Source organism: Brienomyrus brachyistius, chromosome 13 (genome assembly GCF_023856365.1).
Source record: "Brienomyrus brachyistius isolate T26 chromosome 13, BBRACH_0.4, whole genome shotgun sequence".
Classification (NCBI taxonomy): Eukaryota; Metazoa; Chordata; class Actinopteri; order Osteoglossiformes; family Mormyridae; genus Brienomyrus; species Brienomyrus brachyistius.
Window position 1 is genome coordinate 9,063,528 of NC_064545.1, and position 20,842 is coordinate 9,084,369.

Below are 20,842 nucleotides of genomic sequence, written 5' to 3' on the forward strand. Positions count from 1 at the left end.
GGACCCACTTTATTAGGCATACCTAGGCTAGGATGTACTTTATTATGTACACTTAGCTAGTACCAGATAGGACCGCCTTTATTGGGCACACTTAGCTAGGTATGCATGGGAAATACTGAGCCTGCACCTTTTAAACAGCTCCCAGGAAATGAATTTGTCACAAATTCAATCCTGCCGTTCTCCCCATGTCGTTGGGGGGTTTCCTCCGGGTACTCCGGTTTCCCCCCACAGTCCAAGAACATGCTGAGGTTAATTGGAGTTGCTAAATTGCCCATAGGTGTGCATGTGTGTGTGAATGGTGCGTGAGTGTGCCCTGCGATGGGCTGGCCCCCCCATCCTGGGTTGTTCCCTTCCTCATGCCCATTGCTTCCGGGATAGGCTCCGGTCCCCCCGCGACCCAGTAGGATAAGCGGTTTGGAAAATGGATGGATGGCTTCCATCCTGCCTGTTAGATCCATGAAGTCCATCTGTGATGTACTGTGAATTAAGAAGAGATTGTTTTTATTAAACAAATACAGTGCGGTAATTTTCAAGTGTATGCACAGCGGGTGTCTGTTTACATACCAAGGTAATACATTGATGACTTAAGGAGCAGAAAAGAAAAAAAATGATTCATAGGTTGTAAATCAAACCAGCCCTTCAAATGCTCTGAAGGCTATAAAACACAGTGACTAGCAGAGCCCATCATGCTTCTACATTTCATTGAATAACACCAGGCTACAAAACTATGTGAGGATTTTTCATGTCCTCACCACATGGATTTGGATTTAGGATTCCTGCGTAGGTTTTATGCTGATTAAGTTTAAGGTCAAAGCCTTCTGGTCCTTTCACTTGGATCGGTCTCATGTTTCAACCTTCTCTCATTTTTTATTTTTTTTATACAAACATACAGAAACTCCAGATGAATACACACCTCAGCTGAGCTAACAGGCACCTTCTGCCTAATGTGTCAAGGTTACCCAAGTGGTCTCCACAGCTGGCCGGAACTGCAGACAGACTTGCTTGCGATGAAAAATGATGTTCAGCATATTTTGTTACAATCGGCTGTGTTATGGAAGTTCGTTTCTAGCCTCGTGTCCAAAAAATGTAACTCTGTTTGGAGGGTGGAGGGTCAGGATATGGGAAGGGAACCTCAGCCCCGGAACGGCCGCTCTGTGAGTGTTTATCTCCATGGTGTCATGACCCAGAGACTGAATGACACGAAGGCAAGCGTTAGGAGAAAAGAAACAGAGCCAAACCAGGAACAAAACGGAAGCAGGGAAACATACAAGGGGTCAAAACAAGAAGGTGAGTACAGGGACGGACACGAGCAGACAGGAGGAGCAACATCAATGACTAGACTGGGGCTGAAGAGACAAACAGGTACTTAAATACCAAGACTAACTATTAGGTGAAGTGATACGTCATTGTTGATACACCACAGCACAACAACAAAATGTGTCCTCTGCATTTAACTCATATGTGACATCATGACAGAGTAAGGGACAGCTAGTTCAGCACCCAGGGGACAGTAACTTGCCTGGGGTTCCTTGCTGATCAGGGATTCAAACCAGCAATCCTTCAATTACAAGTGTTCTTCCCTAACCATTAGGCCACCACTACCCATGAAAAAAGCAGATGAACACAGTCCCCTACAACCAGAAATTATGCAGTCTAGATTAGTCTAGATTCTGATATTTGGGAAATGCGCGGGAGTCAGTACAGCCGCGGTGCAATGGCTGGGCCTCACCCTGAGTGCACCACCTTCATGATCGTGGTATCTCCCCTGCCAGGAAAATAGGAGTATGAGGGGTAACAAGCAACAAGTGTGGCTCATCAGGGCCATGTTAGGGAGGAGACAGGAGGGTCAGGCAAGACACGGGATTCACACGGGAGAATCAAACCACAAACTAACCAATGGGAATGATTCCTGAAAGTTATTTTTGTGATTGACCCCAAGTTATAAGGCTAACAGGACTAGTAAAATACTGCCACCCTGTCTGATGCAACTATAGGCTAATTAAGTCTCTAGCAGAGTTTCCCAACCTACTCTTTGTGGACCACTAGGCATTCAATGTCTGTGATTCTGGGAGCTGAGAGGGAGCAAAAATGTGGGGTCCCCAAGGACTGGGTTGGGAAACACTCTTATAACAGACAATAGCATCCGAAGTACTTCACCTGTGCGAGTAAACTGAGTATAGCTGAGTACCCACAGACCACTAAGAAGCTGTACCATGCCGTCTGCGTGGTGACGCTATGCACTTTTAGGAAGGCAGGCTGCTCTTATTGCAGTGCCACTGGAATGCAAATGTTAACCAAGTCATTCTGGAAATCTCAGGCTTCGGCAAAGCCCTGTCACTAAGTGTTTATATCCTCTATGCTCTCCCCAGACTTGACGCCCCCATTCCTTCCTCCCCATCTTTGCCTCCCTTGCCTCTTATTGCCATATGGACCAGATCAGGTCTACATTTCGAAGTCGTTCACAGGATTTTTCTTAGCATGAAAGCGGCTCCCCATGCCGAAAGAGATGAATCAGTCAGCTTATTACCCACTTCACCATTTGATTCGCCTTGCAAACGCAGTGCAGTTCAGCGGCTCTTACTGCCACCTCCTGACTGAAATCCAAAGCCTGCCAGTCAGTAGGGGCACCTGCAAGTGAGACACAGTGACCCTTTGGAGCCTGTAAAGCTTCCACCGTTCACTCAGACGGGGCCATGGAGGAGTGTGCGGTTGCCAAATAGATCGGGGTCTTATCGGTTATCAGCCGGAATACAGAGTCTTTGCCTGGCAGTTTTTCTCCCTTCCTTGAGTATACACCAATAGGAGGGCAGCGAATGGCTTGGACTCTGTCAGTCACACGCCAGGCTCAGCTGTTCGGAAAGCTTGAGATAAAACTGCGTTTTTCCGGCTCGCTCGCTCCTGCTCGTCCTTTAGGCTCAAGGTCCCTATTTTATGGGAGGAAGCTGAGCAAAATCCAATCTGCACAGGGAGCCAGGGGTCAAAACGCCACACTTTCAGAACGACACTTAGAAGATAAAGCAGAAGATAAGAGGGGCCTGTCTGCAATCGATAACATATTTTTAGTCTCAAATTAAGCATTTTTCCGACATGTCTTCTTGTTCTTGTAAAATATAAAGTAATGAGGGTGTGAAGCAGGTGTGACCCCCCTCACAGCTCTTACATGGGGGGTCCTACTGGCAACCTTTTCACTTCCACCCACGACTGGCATACCGGAAGAGCAGCCGCAACCTGAACACAGCAAGCACTGAACACGTTACACTGATCGCTGACATTAATTACAGGGATGGCAGCTGGTCAGTGGACACTCATCTCCTTGGTAAAATGGCAGCAGGACCAGGTAACCCCCCACCCCCCCGTCCACTCTTATGATCACGATCACTTATATGAAATGGCATCACAGCTGAAGTCATGTGGCTTCTTAAGGTAGAGAGAGATCAGCTTTTGTTTCACAGCGAAGCCTTGGGGGTTACAGAAAAACAAATCTATCAAGGCTGTTCTGTTATAATTTAATCAATCTTGACTCCATCGCCAGCCAAAATCAATTCCTCGCTCTTAAAGCGAGCAGCTCGGATCAGAAACAGAGCCGATGGAATGACACAATGCCCAGCGGATCAGTAAAACAGACCCGAAAGACACAGGTCCGTAACCATCTGGGGAAGAACAGGGCCTCTTATTTGTAAGTGTTAGGCTTGTATGGGGGGGGTCACCTAAAGCTACCCCCGTGGGTAAAATCTAGATATGCCTTCATCCCACTTACCCTCCCGACCCCCGGCCCAACCAGCACGGCTGGGTCTGTCCCACATACAATCAGAGGTACTTTTATATTATTAGTGCTGTATAAAATATAAAAGGCAATGCCGCCATTGCAGGCCAGCCAACACGCAGCATCAGTATACAAGCCCGTCTGGCTTCACCCTCTCTGCCTGTGCATCTAATTCAGAACAGAAGGGCAGGGGACTCTTTCATTTGTAATGCATGTGTAACGACATATCCGGAGCCAATAAGCACAATGGTAGCAGGTCCTGTGAGATTTGGGAGTAAATCAACTGCATTGAGATGTCGCTGGGGGCTACAGTGACACACGCTCTCCATGTCAAAGAGACACTTTCCAAGGGCTCTCCTACAGGAACCTGCATGGCCTCCAGCTGCCAAAAGCCTTCTGCCAGGCCCAATGCAAACGTTTGAGACAAGTGAAAAGTGTTTAAAATATAATCGGTCATTTCTGGATTTTAGCTTGACGCCAGGAGTCAGCTGTCAGGACGAGAGGAGACAGCGATGGCCACCCGGGGGAGGGTCTGTCCCGCCTGTCGCTCAGCATCAGGGCCCTGCCATAAAACAATCAGGAGCACAGTGACGAATGGCCACAGATCACAGCGAAATCATACTCGCCAAGTCCAGAAGGATTAGACCTCCTTTCTGACTGATGCTAAATCACTAAAAATCAGCGATGCTGGAATATCGGCGTCTGTCTCGACAGAAACTAGACATGAGCTCGAGTTTGCAGCTGTTTCATCGTCGGATCACCGATGGGAAATCATCCAATCTGCTTATACAGCCTGTAACGGAAATGATGCATCCATTATATGGTATCTAATTATTCCGGGGAAGTCCAAATTAAAGCTGGGACGATTCTCCCCATAGGCCACGGCGTCCTGTCCCACAGAAGTGCCTCTTGATAAGCAGGACTTAGCATTAATGTTTTTAATAGTGCAGCCTGCGTTATTGCTAGTCTCCCCCAACACATTAATGCATGACCTCTACCTGCACAGCACCGTCATGCAGGCGCCTGTAATTTGTTTGCAAATCAGCTGGGAGCCAAATGATGACATTGGGAGGCATTATGTACAGTGTATTTATGTTTTTAAGCCCTGGAGGGCAGCCTCTTCCCCAGTAATAATATCTAAGCAAAGAAAATGATGACTTTATTCTGATGTGTCCGGCACGTTAGTCATTAAGAGACCGTAAATTGTCCTCAGAGTAACAGCGGAGATTCTGCTGGAGTTCTACAAAGCCGACATCGAACTTATATTTAGGACTCTTCACATCCTGTACAGACTGGATTTTTTTTTCCTTTCCAAAACGGTTGATCGCTCAAAACAATTATAGAATTAGCATCGGATTATGCCGTTATCTTAGTAGCCATCCGGAGTCAGGTGTGCAATTAGATGGGCTACCATTTAACACGCTTTACTTAAGGAGCGTGATGTGGGAACGCATGGAGATGCTGCTGTTTGGCTTGATGCTCATAAATTGTGACATTATATCTGTATGACATCGAAGGGAATATGTCAAATGGCGATCCTCGTATTGCTCCGCCAAATGGAGAGTAATTAAACACTTTATTAAATGTCAATGAACCAGAAGAAGTCCCAGGTATTATTGAGGGACAAAATTGTATTAGTGACCCAGTAGTGGAAAAAACGTAGGGATTGCAGTTTTCTATGTTTCCCCTCTGTCAAAGGTGATGGTTTTATACATTTCCTCACTGTCAGGGATGATGGATTTGTACATTGCCCCTCTGTCAGGGATGATGGTTTTCTATGTTTCCACTCAGTCAAGGATGATGCTTTTCTACATTGCCCCACTGTCAGGGACAGTTTCCTTTCTGTTAGGTGTTAATCTCATGTATGTGAAAGGTAAAAACGTATAGCTCAGGATGTAAGGGGTTAATCTGGAAAGACAGGGAAGCACTGTGAGACTCATGTTCTTTGATTTCTATAGTGCTTTCAACACCATCCAACCAACACCGCTGATGAACAAAATGAAGAGGATGGGGTGGGTCAGTGCCTTGTATTCTGGACCAACTACCTCACCAACAGACCACAGTATGTAAGAACACTGGACTGTGTGTTTAATACAGTGTTGAGCAGTACAGGTGCTCCACTGGGAACTGTCCTGGCTCCATTTCTCTTCAGCCTATAAACTGCAGACTTCTCGTACAACACGGACAGTTGTCTCATCCACAAATTCTCGGACGACGCAGTGATTGTCACTGGCGGTGATGAGCACAAATTCAGTGGACTCATCCACGACTATGGTGGTGCCAGCAGAATTGCCTCCAGCTCAGTGCCTATAAGACCAAGGAGCTGGTGGTGGACTTTTGCAGGACAACGCCGCCATCAGTCAGTCCAGTGAGAATCCAGGAGATGGAGATTGAGGTGGTACAATCCTATAGATTATCCACTAATCTTGGGCCAGTGCCAATTCTACCTATTGTGGAAACTGAGGCCGTCGGTGTACAGTAACCACTTCTGAAGTCATTCTGTGATGCAGTGGTGTCATCAGCCATCCTCGGCGCAGTTGTCTGCTGGGACAGTGGCTTTGCTGCACTGCAAAGGAAGAAGCTGAACAAACTGATCAAACAAGGCTGGATCTGTACTGGGGAGCCCCATGGACAACTTGGCAGTGGTGAGTGAGAGCAGGATGATGGCCAGATTCCAGGTCTTCGTGGGACAGCACCTCCTACCCCCTGAATGGGTGCCTGTGTCCCCTAGGAAGCTCCTTCAGCAACAGGCTGTTCCACCCGTGTTGCTCTCTGGAGCAGCTCCATAGATCTTTGGTAGCTGCAGCCGTCAGATTCTGCAGCCACGATCAGCACTGCTCTCTGCGGAAAGATACACATACAACAGGACTATAGAGGCAGCCTCAGTCCCCCTGCATTACTGCACTATTATTATTATCATTATTGTTATAAGGATCTTTTTAGTAAACAGCTAAATTTACCTTCGCGAGATTAATCAAGAGTGATGGCAGGTTAAAAGACTATAGTGAGGACGGTTTTATACCGGCTGTCCTGATGTAATGCGAGGGCAAATGGAAAGGGAAGGAAGGGTGACAGGAGTGAGAGCTCAGCAGCGGAGGGTCAGGTCACCCTCTGGGGAGGCACCGAGGGACTCAGCACTCCCCTAAAGCCTCAGCTAATAGGTTAATCTCATTCCCTTATTGAATGCTGTCAGACACACCGTGGACATTACGAGAGCATCCCTAAGAGGTGCTGGTGTGGTCAGACATATGCCCTTGTATCTGCATGATGGCCACACCTTCCAAGAAAACGCATGAAGACCTTCTAGGGAATTCCTTAAAAATGACCACCTCTGCTGTGCAATTCCACTAATGAAAACAGAGGGGAGCGCAGCTCCAGTGCTGAAATGACTCTGGCTGAAAGGTCACTTTCACCAGTGAAGCGATGGAGGGCTTTAATCAGGGGAGATGGGGAGTGAGGATTCATTACCACTTCCTGACTGTGAGGCAGGGGTGTTTGGCGGGGGAGGGGGGGGGGGGTGCTGGCTGCTGACCAAGGAACTTTCCTGGTACACAGTGGCAGGCCCAGAGGGCAGCTGGTGGCTACCAGGGCCCCAAGGGCCTCCCCAAGGGCCCATTGAGGATCCTGAGTGAGAACAAGGAGACCTCTGCTGAGGGAACAAGTAAGAGCCGTCCACAAGCCACTGGGAAGCTGACCGTGGCAAAGAGGAAGTTGCGACCATACAGGAAATGACATCACTGCATCCAATTCTGTCATCAGCGTATACAAATGGCACATGTCTAGAATCCCAATCCAAGTGCATGGACAGAAATCTCATGAGTCTTTAATGATCCCAGCAGAGACAGAGGTCACAGAGGTGAGACGTGCCAACCATAAAGACTGGATAGGCTTATTTTGACTGTGACACATTCCTTAAATGATTTCCAGCCATAAGACTTTCTCACAAGCTTTCACATTCAGAAGCCACTTTCCAGATAATTCTTTTTTTTTTTTTTTTTTTGAAGTGTTAGTTTCTATTTGAACATGTTTGAGAAATGACAGCATCTGAATTGGTGTTAAATTAGTGCTTGAACACCATCGCGATGACGTGAACTACTGACGGCCATTCATTATATGGTGATGATGCAGAGCAGTGGAATCTGGAGGTGGTGTCCAGGTGTGTGGTGAAGCTACTGGAACAAGAAGTCACCAGTTATGCTGCAGTGACAGAAAGGAGCACAGGTTAATGTACCTCGGAGACATTCATATGCAATGGGGCTCGTTTAATAATGTCTGAAGCGTTTAAATAAGATGTCAGGTGTTTTTTTTTATTGTCACACCATCCATTTGCAAGTATGCAGCAGCACGAAATTCGTCCTTCAGCTACATCAACTTCATCCCTTTCAATTCAGACTTCCGCAGTTTGAGGTATGTTCAACTCAATACATTCCGACCACACGTATGACAAAAGACTGGGTCACATGCTCTATTAGGAAAAAGGACTCTTTATATTCCTTAACAGGCATGAGCAAATGATAGCTGCTAACACAGAGATGTCCACGGGCATGTGTGGGACAAAGAGCCAGTCCTGATATTCTGTACGCGTTAGAAGGAAAATAATCTAATATTAGACTTCAGGGTGGTAGGACCTGGTGTGGGTCATTCTGAAACTTTTTTAGAAAGTTTTCAGAGGTTATGATTTATACATCAGAGACTTGTGGCCTGGACTCATTTTAATAGAGGGTGTAAAAAGGTAATTCTGTGATTAAGAAGTTCAGGTGGGGGCTATACTCCATCAATTAGGGCTGCCAGAAATGCAGAGCTCACACTCACAGCCTCCTGGGTCAGAGCATGTAATTAATGCTGGAACCTGACGAGGGGAACACCTACACATCCCATTCTTTATATCAGTCATCGGCCCCATGTGCCGTCAGCAGAATCCACAATAAAAACATCAGTGCCCTTCATCTTAAACCTAAATGACCCCAGGCCTCAATAGGAGGCCTATTGAAGTCCGTAGGATAGGAGGATACGGGGGGGCTGTTTTAAAACTGTTTTTGGGAGTGAGACACTGAGACCTCATAAAAGCGCTGCTATTCCTTACCTGACTGAGCTCATCACCACGGTACACATAGCTTAGAGGACGGGGTGTCCCTTAAAGACAGAGTGGCATGTTCCATCAAGAAAGAGGGGGATGTACCATTAAGAGAGGGTGGGATGTCCCATCAAGAGAGGGTGGAATGTTCCATCAAGAGAGAGGGGGATGTACCATTAAGAGAGGGTGGGATGTCCCATCAAGAGAGGGTGGAATGTTCCATCAAGAGAGAGGGGGATGTACCATTAAGAGTTAATGGGACATCCCATTAAAAGAGGGTGCGATGTCCCATCACGAGAGAGGGGGATGTACCATCAGAGAGGGTGGGATGTCCCATCAAGAGAGAGGGGGATGTACCATCAAGAGAGAGGGGGATGTACCATCAGAGAGGGTGGGATGTCCCATTAAGAGAAGGTGGGATGTCCCATTAAGAGACTGTGGAATGTCCCATTAAGAAAAGGTGGGATGTCCCATTAAGAGACTGTGGAATGTCCCATTAAGAGAAGGTGGGATGTCCCATTAAGAGAGGGCCTGTACATCTTCCCAGCCTCGTTTATTTTTTGGTTCGGCAGCTTATAAAAACTTTATATCCGAAATAGATCAAAATCAATCCAGATGAACAAATTCATGTGAACTTTTCTTTCACTCGCACTTCTGCCTACATAACATTTTCATTCCATTCGTTTTTGAATCCGATGAAAACGTGGACAGGATCTCAAAAGGCACCAAGCTAGAACCAGCCATGCACCGGCTCCAGCTCTGTGTTGATGGAAACAAGGCATCTATATATAATCATACAGCAAAGGGGTCCTCATTAATGTCTTGCAATAATTCAGTCGCCTTTGCCTCAAGCGTTTTTAAAATATGAAAGGATTAGGTTCAGCACCATATCCTCAGCATTATTTAGGTGACACAATGCTCATCCTGCAGAATACCCTCCTCATGGCCTGTGGTCAGACAGCGCAGCCTGACCTATAAAAAGGAGGACGTCTGTGTCCAACAGGGAGAACTAAGGCTTTTACGTAGAGCAAATGGCATGAAAAAATTATTGCAAGCAGGGTCATTCACGACACAGTTATGTGTGCAAGTATGTTTTTTGTGCAATCAGGGGTGGGTAAGAGTGGTGTAATTGTTGACAGGGAGATGGGTAGGGGGAGGGTAAAAGGAGGAGAATGTTCCCCTGATGTGTGAGAGGCTCCAGTACCCTGTCTTCACCCCCCCGCCCCCATATAATAACTAATAAATACCATGAGATAAGTCAGGCTTTGGTTTTGTCAAATGTGCAGCTCCATAACAACAGGACAAATCAGGATAAGATCAAATTATAACAATATACATCATACGGACACAAGCACACCACAAGGGAAATATCTGCATTTGAGCGTAACTCGAAAGGCGAAATGGTAATTGCCTATGAAAAGAGGACGTGTCCCTGTCAGTTGGGAAACTCCCCGTCGGCTTGTAGTGACAGAAACGACCAGCCTGCGTTCTGCTGAATTTCAAAAGTTCGTTTGCAGTAAAAGGGTGCAAACTGCTATAATAAGCAAAAGAGCTTTTGCTGAAAAATGTAATGCGACTGTTAGAAAACCAAAAGAGCAAATGCGCATTAATAACAGAGGGATGGAAATCAGCTTCTGTGTGTGTGTGTGTGTGTGTGTGTGTGTGTGAGAGAGAACAAGTATACCTATCGTTATGGGGACACAATGTCCCCATAACGTGATAAATATCCGTCTTTTTTTCCCTTATGAGGACCGGTTTCCTGGTCCCCATAAGGGAAAACTCTATTTTATAAAAATCAGTGACTGCTATGAAAAAACTAAAAATGCAAAAACTCTTGTATTTTGCTTGGTTTCTTGTGGTTATGGTTGGGGCTTAAGGTTGTCATAGTTAGCGTTAGCATTTTTCCATAGAAGTGAATGAGCGAGCACCATAAGGATAGGTATACCCGACGTGTGTGTGTGTGTGTGTGTGTGTGTGTGTGCCCTTGTAATTATATCATCATGGGGACTTCAGTGTGTTTACACAGTCACGGTGTGGGGACCAAAATCTTTGTGGGGACCAAAATCATGGTCCCCACAACGGAAACCATGCTAAATCAGCAGGAGAGAGCCTATATAAGGTCTGGAGTGACTATCAGTGGTGGCCCATAACTGATGATTTTTACCTGGAGTGTGTGTGTGGGAGATGCTCTACAGCGACGCTAGCGGTCTAGACCATGCTATAGCAGGCGAGGATTCAGACACACACACACGCTGTAAATTTGCATAGCGCGGTAACGTACACCTAATTTGCATACGGCGCGGGAAAACTTCTAGAGTGAAGACGACGCTGGAAAAGTAACTGGTAAGTTGGAGGCACTTTATTTCGGTTTCTTATTTTATATTTGCATGTAAATAAATGCAGATATTGTATATACAATTAAATGCAGTAAGTTGTTTTTGGAGAACGTAAGGTTTCGACTACATTTAATGTGACAAATAGTATATAAAGTATGCAAAAATAATACCGAACTCGGAATTTTGTGGTATTTACGCGCAGTCCTCAGGAGTAGTCGTATAGCCAAAAGTGAATAATTTTAAGTTTTTTCAGTCTCTCTATATTAACAAGTAGACATGTGGCTAGTTAGAGTATTTTATTGGATGTAGTTCTTTGTGTAGTTTGATTATTATTACGCCTTCGAGTGCTTTGTATCTTAAGTGCTATCATAATGTTTGCTTTACGTCGACAGTAAGCTAATGCATTTCGCACGTAGGCTTAAAATAGTCTACAAAATACATTCCTGTTATTTTAACATATTCTTTATTCTGAAATAGCTTTGCGAAGTGTCCAGTTTAGTTAAAATAGATTTTGTTTGATGTGTATCTCGTTTTTATAAATGGAAAAACAGGACGTCGAGTAACCAGCTATAATAGCGCATTTGTTTAGCTAGACTGCCATTGTAGTAATATAACAATATAGAAAACTGGGTAAGTAATGTCGTGAGGATAGTAAATGTATTTTTTATTTTAAATTGTTCTGTTAACTATCCGTCATGAGTGTGATAGATACTATGCAATGATTTCAATTTATCTTATGAGGTTTAATGATTTTAACTAGTTTAAAATTAATTTGCTTTTGAATTTGCAGAGCTCAAAATGTCTCGACGAATCAGTCCTCTAAATGATGCTATTTCACATGTCGCCACAAAGACAGACAAGAGTACAAAATTAGAGATCAAGTACATAAGTCCGTTAAAAGGTAAGGTTTGCTAAAAATGTATGTGTTGTGCAATATAGCTCCATGGATTAATAAATAATATATTATATCATTAAGCCGCCAAGCACCAAAGTTTCTGGAATCCATTACTTTTCTTAGCATTCTCCTTCCAGCATAGAGTAAAAGGCAAAATATTGGCAACATTATTTAAAAACTAACCATGTAATGTTATAGTAGCACATTGGTTAGTTGTATGCATTTAACATCATGAGAAATACCTGTTTCCTGTCACATTTGTGATTTGTCTAGTCCATATTGATGTGTTTTTTTTTTTTTTGTTTTTTTTTAAGGCCGTGGAGTGTTCACACTTGCTCCATTCTTGCACGGGGACTTTATTGTTGAATATAGAGGTGAATTGATTAATTTTGCTGAGTCAAGCAGAAGAAGAGAAGTCTATCACAAGTCCTGCACAGTCTTTATGTTTGACTTTAAATGGAGTAGTCGGACATGGTGGTAAGCTGACAAATATTTACTAGTTGGTATCAATTAGCAATGTGCTGTAGCTAAGAACAACTTAACCTTTAAAAGCCATTGTAAAGCAGGGGTTAACCTCAAGGTCTGTCAGATAATTTAACTATTGTAAATGGAAATAACTGTACACTTGTACTTATTTTTGCTTTACAGTATTGATGCTAGTATAGAAGATGGATCGTTTGGCCGGCTAGTGAACGATGACCATCGAAACCCCAATTGTCGAATGAAAGTAATTAAAGTGGATGGAAAGCCACATCTGTGTCTTTTTGCATTAAGAGATATAAAAGAGGGAGAAGAAATAACCTACGATTATGGCACAAACGATTGGCCATGGAGAGAAAAGGTCTGTTCGGTCAGTATTGCAATGGTTTGAAGCTAGGAAGAATCTACTATTGCTAAATGATGGGTCAGTTGTGAAACTAACATTTTATCAACTTGTTGATTCTTGCCAAAAGCAATGTAAGGACAGTTTTCACAATATTGTTATTCAAATAGTATGGTACATATTCATTTAGGAAGAACTTATGGGTCCTATGTTCAGTCAAACAACAGGAGTTATATGGAGAGTGGGAAGTGTGAAGGCATTGAAACAAGTTGTGATTACTGACTTATACAGAAACATAAATGATTGCATAGGTTGTTTCTATGGATTTTTTTCCAGACTGTAACTTCAAGTATGCATATTCACTTAAGCTGTTGACCTCTTCACAGCATTTGACAAATGACATGACAGCCGAGAAGACCGACAAGGATTCTGGCGAGACCAACCAAATGGTTACAGATGAAGATGACCATTTGGTAACTTCTGATTCAGCTGGACAACAGGTAAGTGTTTTTATCTGTGCTCATCATGACAATAAGATAGTTGATGTTCACGTTCTTTATCATTTCAAGGTACTTTGATGGAAGTCTTGTGCTACTGTAGAATAATTCAGTATTTTTGCTCAATTAGTGTGAATGAACAGTGGTTTGTGACATTTTTCTAACTAGTCTGCAGAGGATTTAGTTACCACATTCTGATATCTCCAAAATAGTTGCTACATTTTCTTCCCGTACTCTGTCCTCATGACGCATGTTTTGGTCTGACTGTGTTTTTATACCCAGTCAGAGTAGTCATTGACCACGAAAATGTCCCCTTGAAGACCAGCAGGAAATGTGTGTAAAATGTCCCCACTAAGCATGTTTGCGAGTTTCAGCTCAGGAGTTCAAGCACAAACACACTTTTAGACAAAACTAGCTTCATGGGGACTGCGTGAGGCACTAAAACAAACTTGTATTTTGCAGCTGAAAAATGAAATTTTGTAAATGCGTTATGTCCACTTCTCTTGCCTATTCTGCCTGCAACACTTTTTCATGAATTTCTTATTTTTTAAAATTAAGGAAGGTGTGTACCAGACACGTTTGTACGGCATATCATGACGTGTCCGGCTGCATCGATCACTTTTTGTATGATTTTTACTTATGCTTGAGTTCTTCTCACTATTACTTGGATGGCTAAATGGGATTTAGTGACAACACTGCTTTCTTAAGAAAACTGCATGATAGATTTTAATGCCTTCACGGCGTCCCCACAAAGTAAGCTTTGACTAATGTGTGTTTTGAAAACGATGCAAGTTGCCATTTTTATAGGAAAAGGGGCAAACTGTGTATCACGCCAATCCAAAGGTAGTGTGATTTTGAAGTTATTTACCTGCCTGTTCACTTAAAGCTGTTAACCTCTTCACAGCATTTGACAAATGACATGACAGCCGAGAAGACCGACAAGGATTCTGGCGAGACCAACCAAATGGTTACAGATGAAGATGACCATTTGGTAACTTCTGATTCAGCTGGACAACAGGTAAGTGTTTTTATCTGTGCTCATCATGACAATAAGATAGTTGATGTTCACGTTCTTTATCATTTCAAGGTACTTTGATGGAAGTCTTGTGCTACTGTAGAATAATTCAGTATTTTTGCTCAATTAGTGTGAATGAACAGTGGTTTGTGACATTTTTCTAACTAGTCTGCAGAGGATTTAGTTACCACATTCTGATATCTCCAAAATAGTTGCTACATTTTCTTCCCGTACTCTGTCCTCATGACGCATGTTTTGGTCTGACTGTGTTTTTATACCCAGTCAGAGTAGTCATTGACCACGAAAATGTCCCCTTGAAGACCAGCAGGAAATGTGTGTAAAATGTCCCCACTAAGCATGTTTGCGAGTTTCAGCTCAGGAGTTCAAGCACAAACACACTTTTAGACAAAACTAGCTTCATGGGGACTGCGTGAGGCACTAAAACAAACTTGTATTTTGCAGCTGAAAAATGAAATTTTGTAAATGCGTTATGTCCACTTCTCTTGCCTATTCTGCCTGCAACACTTTTTCATGAATTTCTTATTTTTTAAAATTAAGGAAGGTGTGTACCAGACACGTTTGTACGGCATATCATGACGTGTCCGGCTGCATCGATCACTTTTTGTATGATTTTTACTTATGCTTGAGTTCTTCTCACTATTACTTGGATGGCTAAATGGGATTTAGTGACAACACTGCTTTCTTAAGAAAACTGCATGATAGATTTTAATGCCTTCACGGCGTCCCCACAAAGTAAGCTTTGACTAATGTGTGTTTTGAAAACGATGCAAGTTGCCATTTTTATAGGAAAAGGGGCAAACTGTGTATCACGCCAATCCAAAGGTAGTGTGATTTTGAAGTTATTTACCTGCCTGTTCACTTAAAGCTGTTAACCTCTTCACAGCATTTGACAAATGACATGACAGCCGAGAAGACCGACAAGGATTCTGGCGAGACCAACCAAATGGTTACAGATGAAGATGACCATTTGGTAACTTCTGATTCAGCTGGACAACAGGTAAGTGTTTTTATCTGTGCTCATCATGACAATAAGATAGTTGATGTTCACGTTCTTTATCATTTCAAGGTACTTTGATGGAAGTCTTGTGCTACTGTAGAATAATTCAGTATTTTTGCTCAATTAGTGTGAATGAACAGTGGTTTGTGACATTTTTCTAACTAGTCTGCAGAGGATTTAGTTACCACATTCTGATATCTCCAAAATAGTTGCTACATTTTCTTCCCGTACTCTGTCCTCATGACGCATGTTTTGGTCTGACTGTGTTTTTATACCCAGTCAGAGTAGTCATTGACCACGAAAATGTCCCCTTGAAGACCAGCAGGAAATGTGTGTAAAATGTCCCCACTAAGCATGTTTGCGAGTTTCAGCTCAGGAGTTCAAGCACAAACACACTTTTAGACAAAACTAGCTTCATGGGGACTGCGTGAGGCACTAAAACAAACTTGTATTTTGCAGCTGAAAAATGAAATTTTGTAAATGCGTTATGTCCACTTCTCTTGCCTATTCTGCCTGCAACACTTTTTCATGAATTTCTTATTTTTTAAAATTAAGGAAGGTGTGTACCAGACACGTTTGTACGGCATATCATGACGTGTCCGGCTGCATCGATCACCTTTTGTATGATTTTTACTTATGCTTGAGTTCTTCTCACTATTACTTGGATGGCTAAATGGGATTTAGTGACAACACTGCTTTCTTAAGAAAACTGCATGATAGATTTTAATGCCTTCACGGCGTCCCCACAAAGTAAGCTTTGACTAATGTGTGTTTTGAAAACGATGCAAGTTGCCATTTTTATAGGAAAAGGGGCAAACTGTGTATCACGCCAATCCAAAGGTAGTGTGATTTTGAAGTTATTTACCTGCCTGTTCACTTAAAGCTGTTAACCTCTTCACAGCATTTGACAAATGACATGACAGCCGAGAAGACCAACAAGGATTCTGGCGAGACCAACCAAATGGTTACAGATGAAGATGACCATTTGGTAACTTCTGATTCAGCTGGACAACAGGTAAGTGTTTTTACCTGTGCTCATCATGAAAGTTAGGTAGTTGATGCTTCCATACTTTATCATTTAGATTTTTCTTAAATAGATGTCTCGCTGTGCTTTTGAATAATCCTTTCATTATTCCACTGCCTATCAAGTGCAGAGTTGCCGGGGGCTAGGGAATATCCCTGCTTTAATTGGCACAAGACAGGGAACAACCCAAGACCGGACGCCAGTCTGTATTTTGAGTACACACAATGTGGAAATTTTGACACCCAAGTTTAGCTAATGTGCCTGTCTCCAAGGGTGCAAACCCACACTGTCTTGGGGAGAACATTCAAACATACAGTATTGGAGGCCAGATTCAAACCCTAACCCTGTGGGTGTGATGGAGCAAAGCTGCCCACACAATAATGCTTAAGAAGCATAATTTGTGCAAATGCAGCCATGACACAGTGCATTGTCCAATCAGTGTGTTAAGAAAATATATCGAATTTTCTATTGAAGTAAATTGAGTTGATATGGATGCTTATTAGATGTCATGTTGTTGAATATTATTGTTGATTTCGTTCAGTCCCAGTACTCAGATAGTGAAGCTGGTGCTGATGAATGTGTACCCAGACTCAGAAGAACACGGAGTATAAAAGTAAGGCATTTCAGTGATGATGGCTTATTTTTGGTCTAGATGTTTAGGTGAAGATCTGGATGTTGAAACAGTGGTTTTCGTATTGTAAATTTGGCATTACATTTTCCTATCTAAAATATTGCTTTTTCCAGATGAATGAGTTCGTTCCTGAGGGTTCAGAGGAGCTCTTTGATTCCTTGTCAGAGAGTGGTGAGGACTATGTTCCCAACTCAAGTGAGGACAGTGAGAGCAGTTGCTCAAGTTTGTCAGCTTCCAAATCAAAACAGAAATCTCAAGACAGTGCCTCTTATGAGTTTAACTGGAAAGCTCCTGATAGTACTACAGTGGATATAGAAGTCAGCTGCAGTTCTGAGGAGATGGAAGATGATGACAATATGGCTGTTTTCACAAGTAAGATTAGGGAAGGAGGGAAACATGCTGTCCTGGTTTCTGCTGTAAAGAAGAAGTGTGGTGGAGGCAGAGCATACAATAAAAGACACTACTGCTTGTATTGCATGCAACCATACAGCAAAATTGCAAGACACCTTGAACAAAAACATGAGAATGAGAGAGAGGTAGCAAAGGCCTGTAGTTTTCCAAAGGGGTCAAAACAGAGGAGAATGCATTTAGATTTTCTCAGGAATAAAGGGAACTTTGCCCATAATGCAGCTGTTATTAGGACGGGTGAAGGACAGCTTGTTGCTTGCAAACAGCCACACAATGAAAGTAGAGGAGATGACTACTTGCACTGTGCATATTGCCAGGGATTATTTCTTCGAAAGATTTTATGGCGACATGTGAAACTGTGTAAATTTTGTCCTAAAGGCACTAAGTCAGTTCAGGGAAAAAATAGAGTGCAAGCACTTTGTGCTTTTGCAGAGCCTGCACCTTCTGAAGTCAGTAAACAATTATGGAAGACACTTAGTGGCATGCAAGCTGATGAAGTCACGAAAGCCCTGAAAAACGACAGTCACATAATTAAAATTGGGGAGCATTTACTTAACAAAAAAGGATCGAGTGATGCAGCACAAACCTGGACTAGACAGACTTTGCGAGAACTTGGAAGACTCTTGGTTACTGCCAAAAAATATACATCGCTGAAAACAATGGAAGATTTTATTAATCCCTCAAAATATTTGGAAGTTATCAAAGCAGTTCAGATTACATGTGGATACCAAAGGGAAACCGAAAAATACAAAATCCCCTCTCTTGCCCGTAAACTTGGAAACAGCTTAGTGAAGCTGAGTAAACTCGTTAAAGCTCAAGCATTAATTACAGGTAATGAAGTACTGGAGAAGAAAGCCACAGACTTTCAAGAAGTCCACAAAGAGAAGTGGAATGAGCTGGTGTCTGCCACTGCTGGACGGAACGCTGCAGAAATAAAGTGGAATGCACCTTCGCTATTACCATTTACACGAGATGTGCAAAAACTGCATGCTTATTTGGACAAAACACTGGATGAGTGTGTCTGCCAGTTGTCATCTGAGGCTTCGGTCAAGAATTGGTCTGCTCTTGCTAAAGCATGCTTGGCTGAAATAATATTATTCAACAGGCGTAGGGAAGGAGAAGTTTCAAGAATGCCCTTGTCGGCATTTCTCTCCAGGGACACCTCTGGCCATCATGATGACTTAGACTGGGCTCTTTCAGAGCTTGAGAAAACCTTGTGCAAACATTACTCCAGGATTATCATCAGAGGGAAAAGGGGCCGGCCTGTTCCTGTATTGCTTACACCTAAAATGTTACAAGCATTGGAGTTGCTAGTGAAGAACAGGGAGTCTTGTGGAGTGCTAGAAGAGAATGGATATATGTTTGCTCGACCATTAGCCATGACCCACATCAGAGGGTCTGACTGTTTAAGGAGATTTTCTCTTGCTTGCAATGCTTCCTGTCCAAAGGCATTGACATCAACGAAGCTACGAAAGCATGCTGCAACACTGTCAACTATTCTAAACATGAGCAACACTGAAATGGATCAGCTTGCCAATTTTCTAGGCCATGATATAAGGGTCCATCGTGAATTTTACAGATTGCCAGAAAAAACACTGCAGCTGGCTAAAGTAAGCAAAGTGCTGATGGCACTTGAAAAGGGAAGGATAGCTGATTTTCAGGGAAAGAATTTGGACCAAATTAACATTGACCCAAACGGTATGCCTCATTCACTCATTATGCTCAAAAGCTCATATGTCAAAGTACAATATATCATTCTACTACAAGATATTTAGTGGTTTTGTTGTCTGTGCATTTAAATTGAAAGATTTAGCAGTGTAGTCAGAATTACTTGCTAATTGTTAGACAATCTTTAATGTGATGATACATTCAAAAACAAGAATGTTTAAATAAAATATTAATAATAAAATAATGAAACATGTCATTCTCATTGCAGGGTTTTTAGATGATTAAATTAATGAAGTGCTCCATAGATTAGAACTCCATATAGTCCTGCATTTGAATAACTTCCATTTTTGCTTCCGTTTTTGACAGAGACAATTGATGAGCTTACTGAGGAGGAATTCATGACTGAAGATGAAGTGGATTCCGAGCTGCTGAATAAAGGTATTTGCAAGAGTATTATTATTCACGTGACAATGCGGTTTGTGCCATTCAACCTTAATGCCAAAACTGATTTGAATGGTGGTATTTTAATAGCATCAACTGGTCATTCAATTTTTTTCCTGTTTGGTCTGTTTTGGTAAATTTAATTTCTGGTTCGTCGTTGATTCACCAGGAACTACGTCTGGAGCAATTCCTCCTGTGCAGAGAGAAATGACCATACAAAAGAGGCAAAGGACCACAGTGACAACTGGTAAATTATACTCTAAAGTTGACAAATATTGCTTACTTATTATCCATAGTAAATTCTTACTGAATGCATTTGAATACACAGTAAAATGGTTGTATTCTTTGTGTAGGAACAAATCCTGGGCCAAGAATACAGACAAAGAAAAAATGGAGTCAGATGGAAATTCAGGCTGTTGAGAGACATCTGATGATATTCCTTCAATCCGGTCGGGTACCAGGGAAAGCAGACTGTGATAAATGTCTAAAGAAAGAACCAGAAGCTCTCAAAGATAGAGATTGGCAGAGTATCAAGTATTACGTTCATAACCGAATTGTTTCTAACAAAAGAAAACTACTGTCAGCTTAAGTCAGTAGCTTAAGTGACTAATTTGTTTTATATAGATACTGCAGCTAATACAGGTATTTTATTTCCCCCCAGATTTTTAAGTTGACTTTATAGGGTAAAATTTTAGTTTTGTAAGTAGCTGCAAAAGAAATTTTTAGTTGTTGAAAGAGAAAATGGTAAAGTGTTTTTAGTTTTTTACTTGCTTTTTATGGTGATAATTGACATGATTAGGGGGAAAATGTTTGCATTTTTATTTTCAAATGGAAAGAGTGAAAACAATGTTCAGAAGCTTTAAGTGGTCATAAGTAACTATAAAGAGGTACTCAAATACAATGTTAACTCCCAGGGCAAATCTGTGTGTAGCCAGCCGAAATGGTATTATTCTGTGTTTGGGTGAGGTGCTGTGAATTAGAAAAGACAATAAATATTTGGAATATGAGTCGTGTATTTTGAAGGTAAAAGGTACCTCACTTCAGTCTTTTGTCAAAAGCAACATTGATTAATATAGTATTCAGTCACTAAAAGTAAACCAATTCTTAGTCATGCAGTATGTATACTAAAATATGCTTTCTAGGGTGTATAAAGTTTTTTTTTTTTGTGTATGCAAATTAGGCCCCCATTGTGTAAGTAACGTGAAAAATGTGCACATATGCAAATTAAGTCCCCTGAAAGATGGAAATT

General features: G+C 42.4%; 1 protein-coding gene and 1 non-coding gene across 19 annotated transcripts; one reads left to right on the plus strand and one right to left on the minus strand.

The window, feature by feature from the left end:
* Window positions 1-1,608: 1,608 nt before the first annotated feature.
* On the minus strand, window positions 1,609-1,780 carry LOC125706914 (U1 spliceosomal RNA). The gene has a single exon (XR_007382099.1). It is a non-coding gene; the product is annotated as a U1 spliceosomal RNA (small nuclear RNA).
* A 9,019-nt stretch (window positions 1,781-10,799) lies between these two features.
* On the plus strand, window positions 10,800-20,600 carry LOC125706891 (uncharacterized). 18 transcript variants are annotated; one of them, XM_048973739.1, is made up of 12 exons: window positions 10,800-12,074; window positions 12,383-12,545; window positions 12,717-12,918; window positions 13,278-13,391; window positions 14,293-14,406; window positions 15,308-15,421; window positions 16,323-16,436; window positions 16,987-17,058; window positions 17,190-19,182; window positions 19,519-19,590; window positions 19,763-19,840; window positions 19,947-20,600. In XM_048973739.1, the coding sequence occupies exons 1-12, from the start codon at window positions 11,972-11,974 to the stop codon at window positions 20,180-20,182; spliced, it is 3,375 nt and encodes a 1,124-aa protein (XP_048829696.1). In that variant the 5' UTR covers window positions 10,800-11,971; the 3' UTR covers window positions 20,183-20,600. The 18 variants fall into 18 exon arrangements, with proteins under 18 accessions (XP_048829696.1, XP_048829697.1, XP_048829709.1 ...); XM_048973740.1 differs by having other exon boundaries at window positions 12,717-12,909; XM_048973752.1 differs by lacking the exon at window positions 17,190-19,182.
* Window positions 20,601-20,842: the final 242 nt, after the last annotated feature.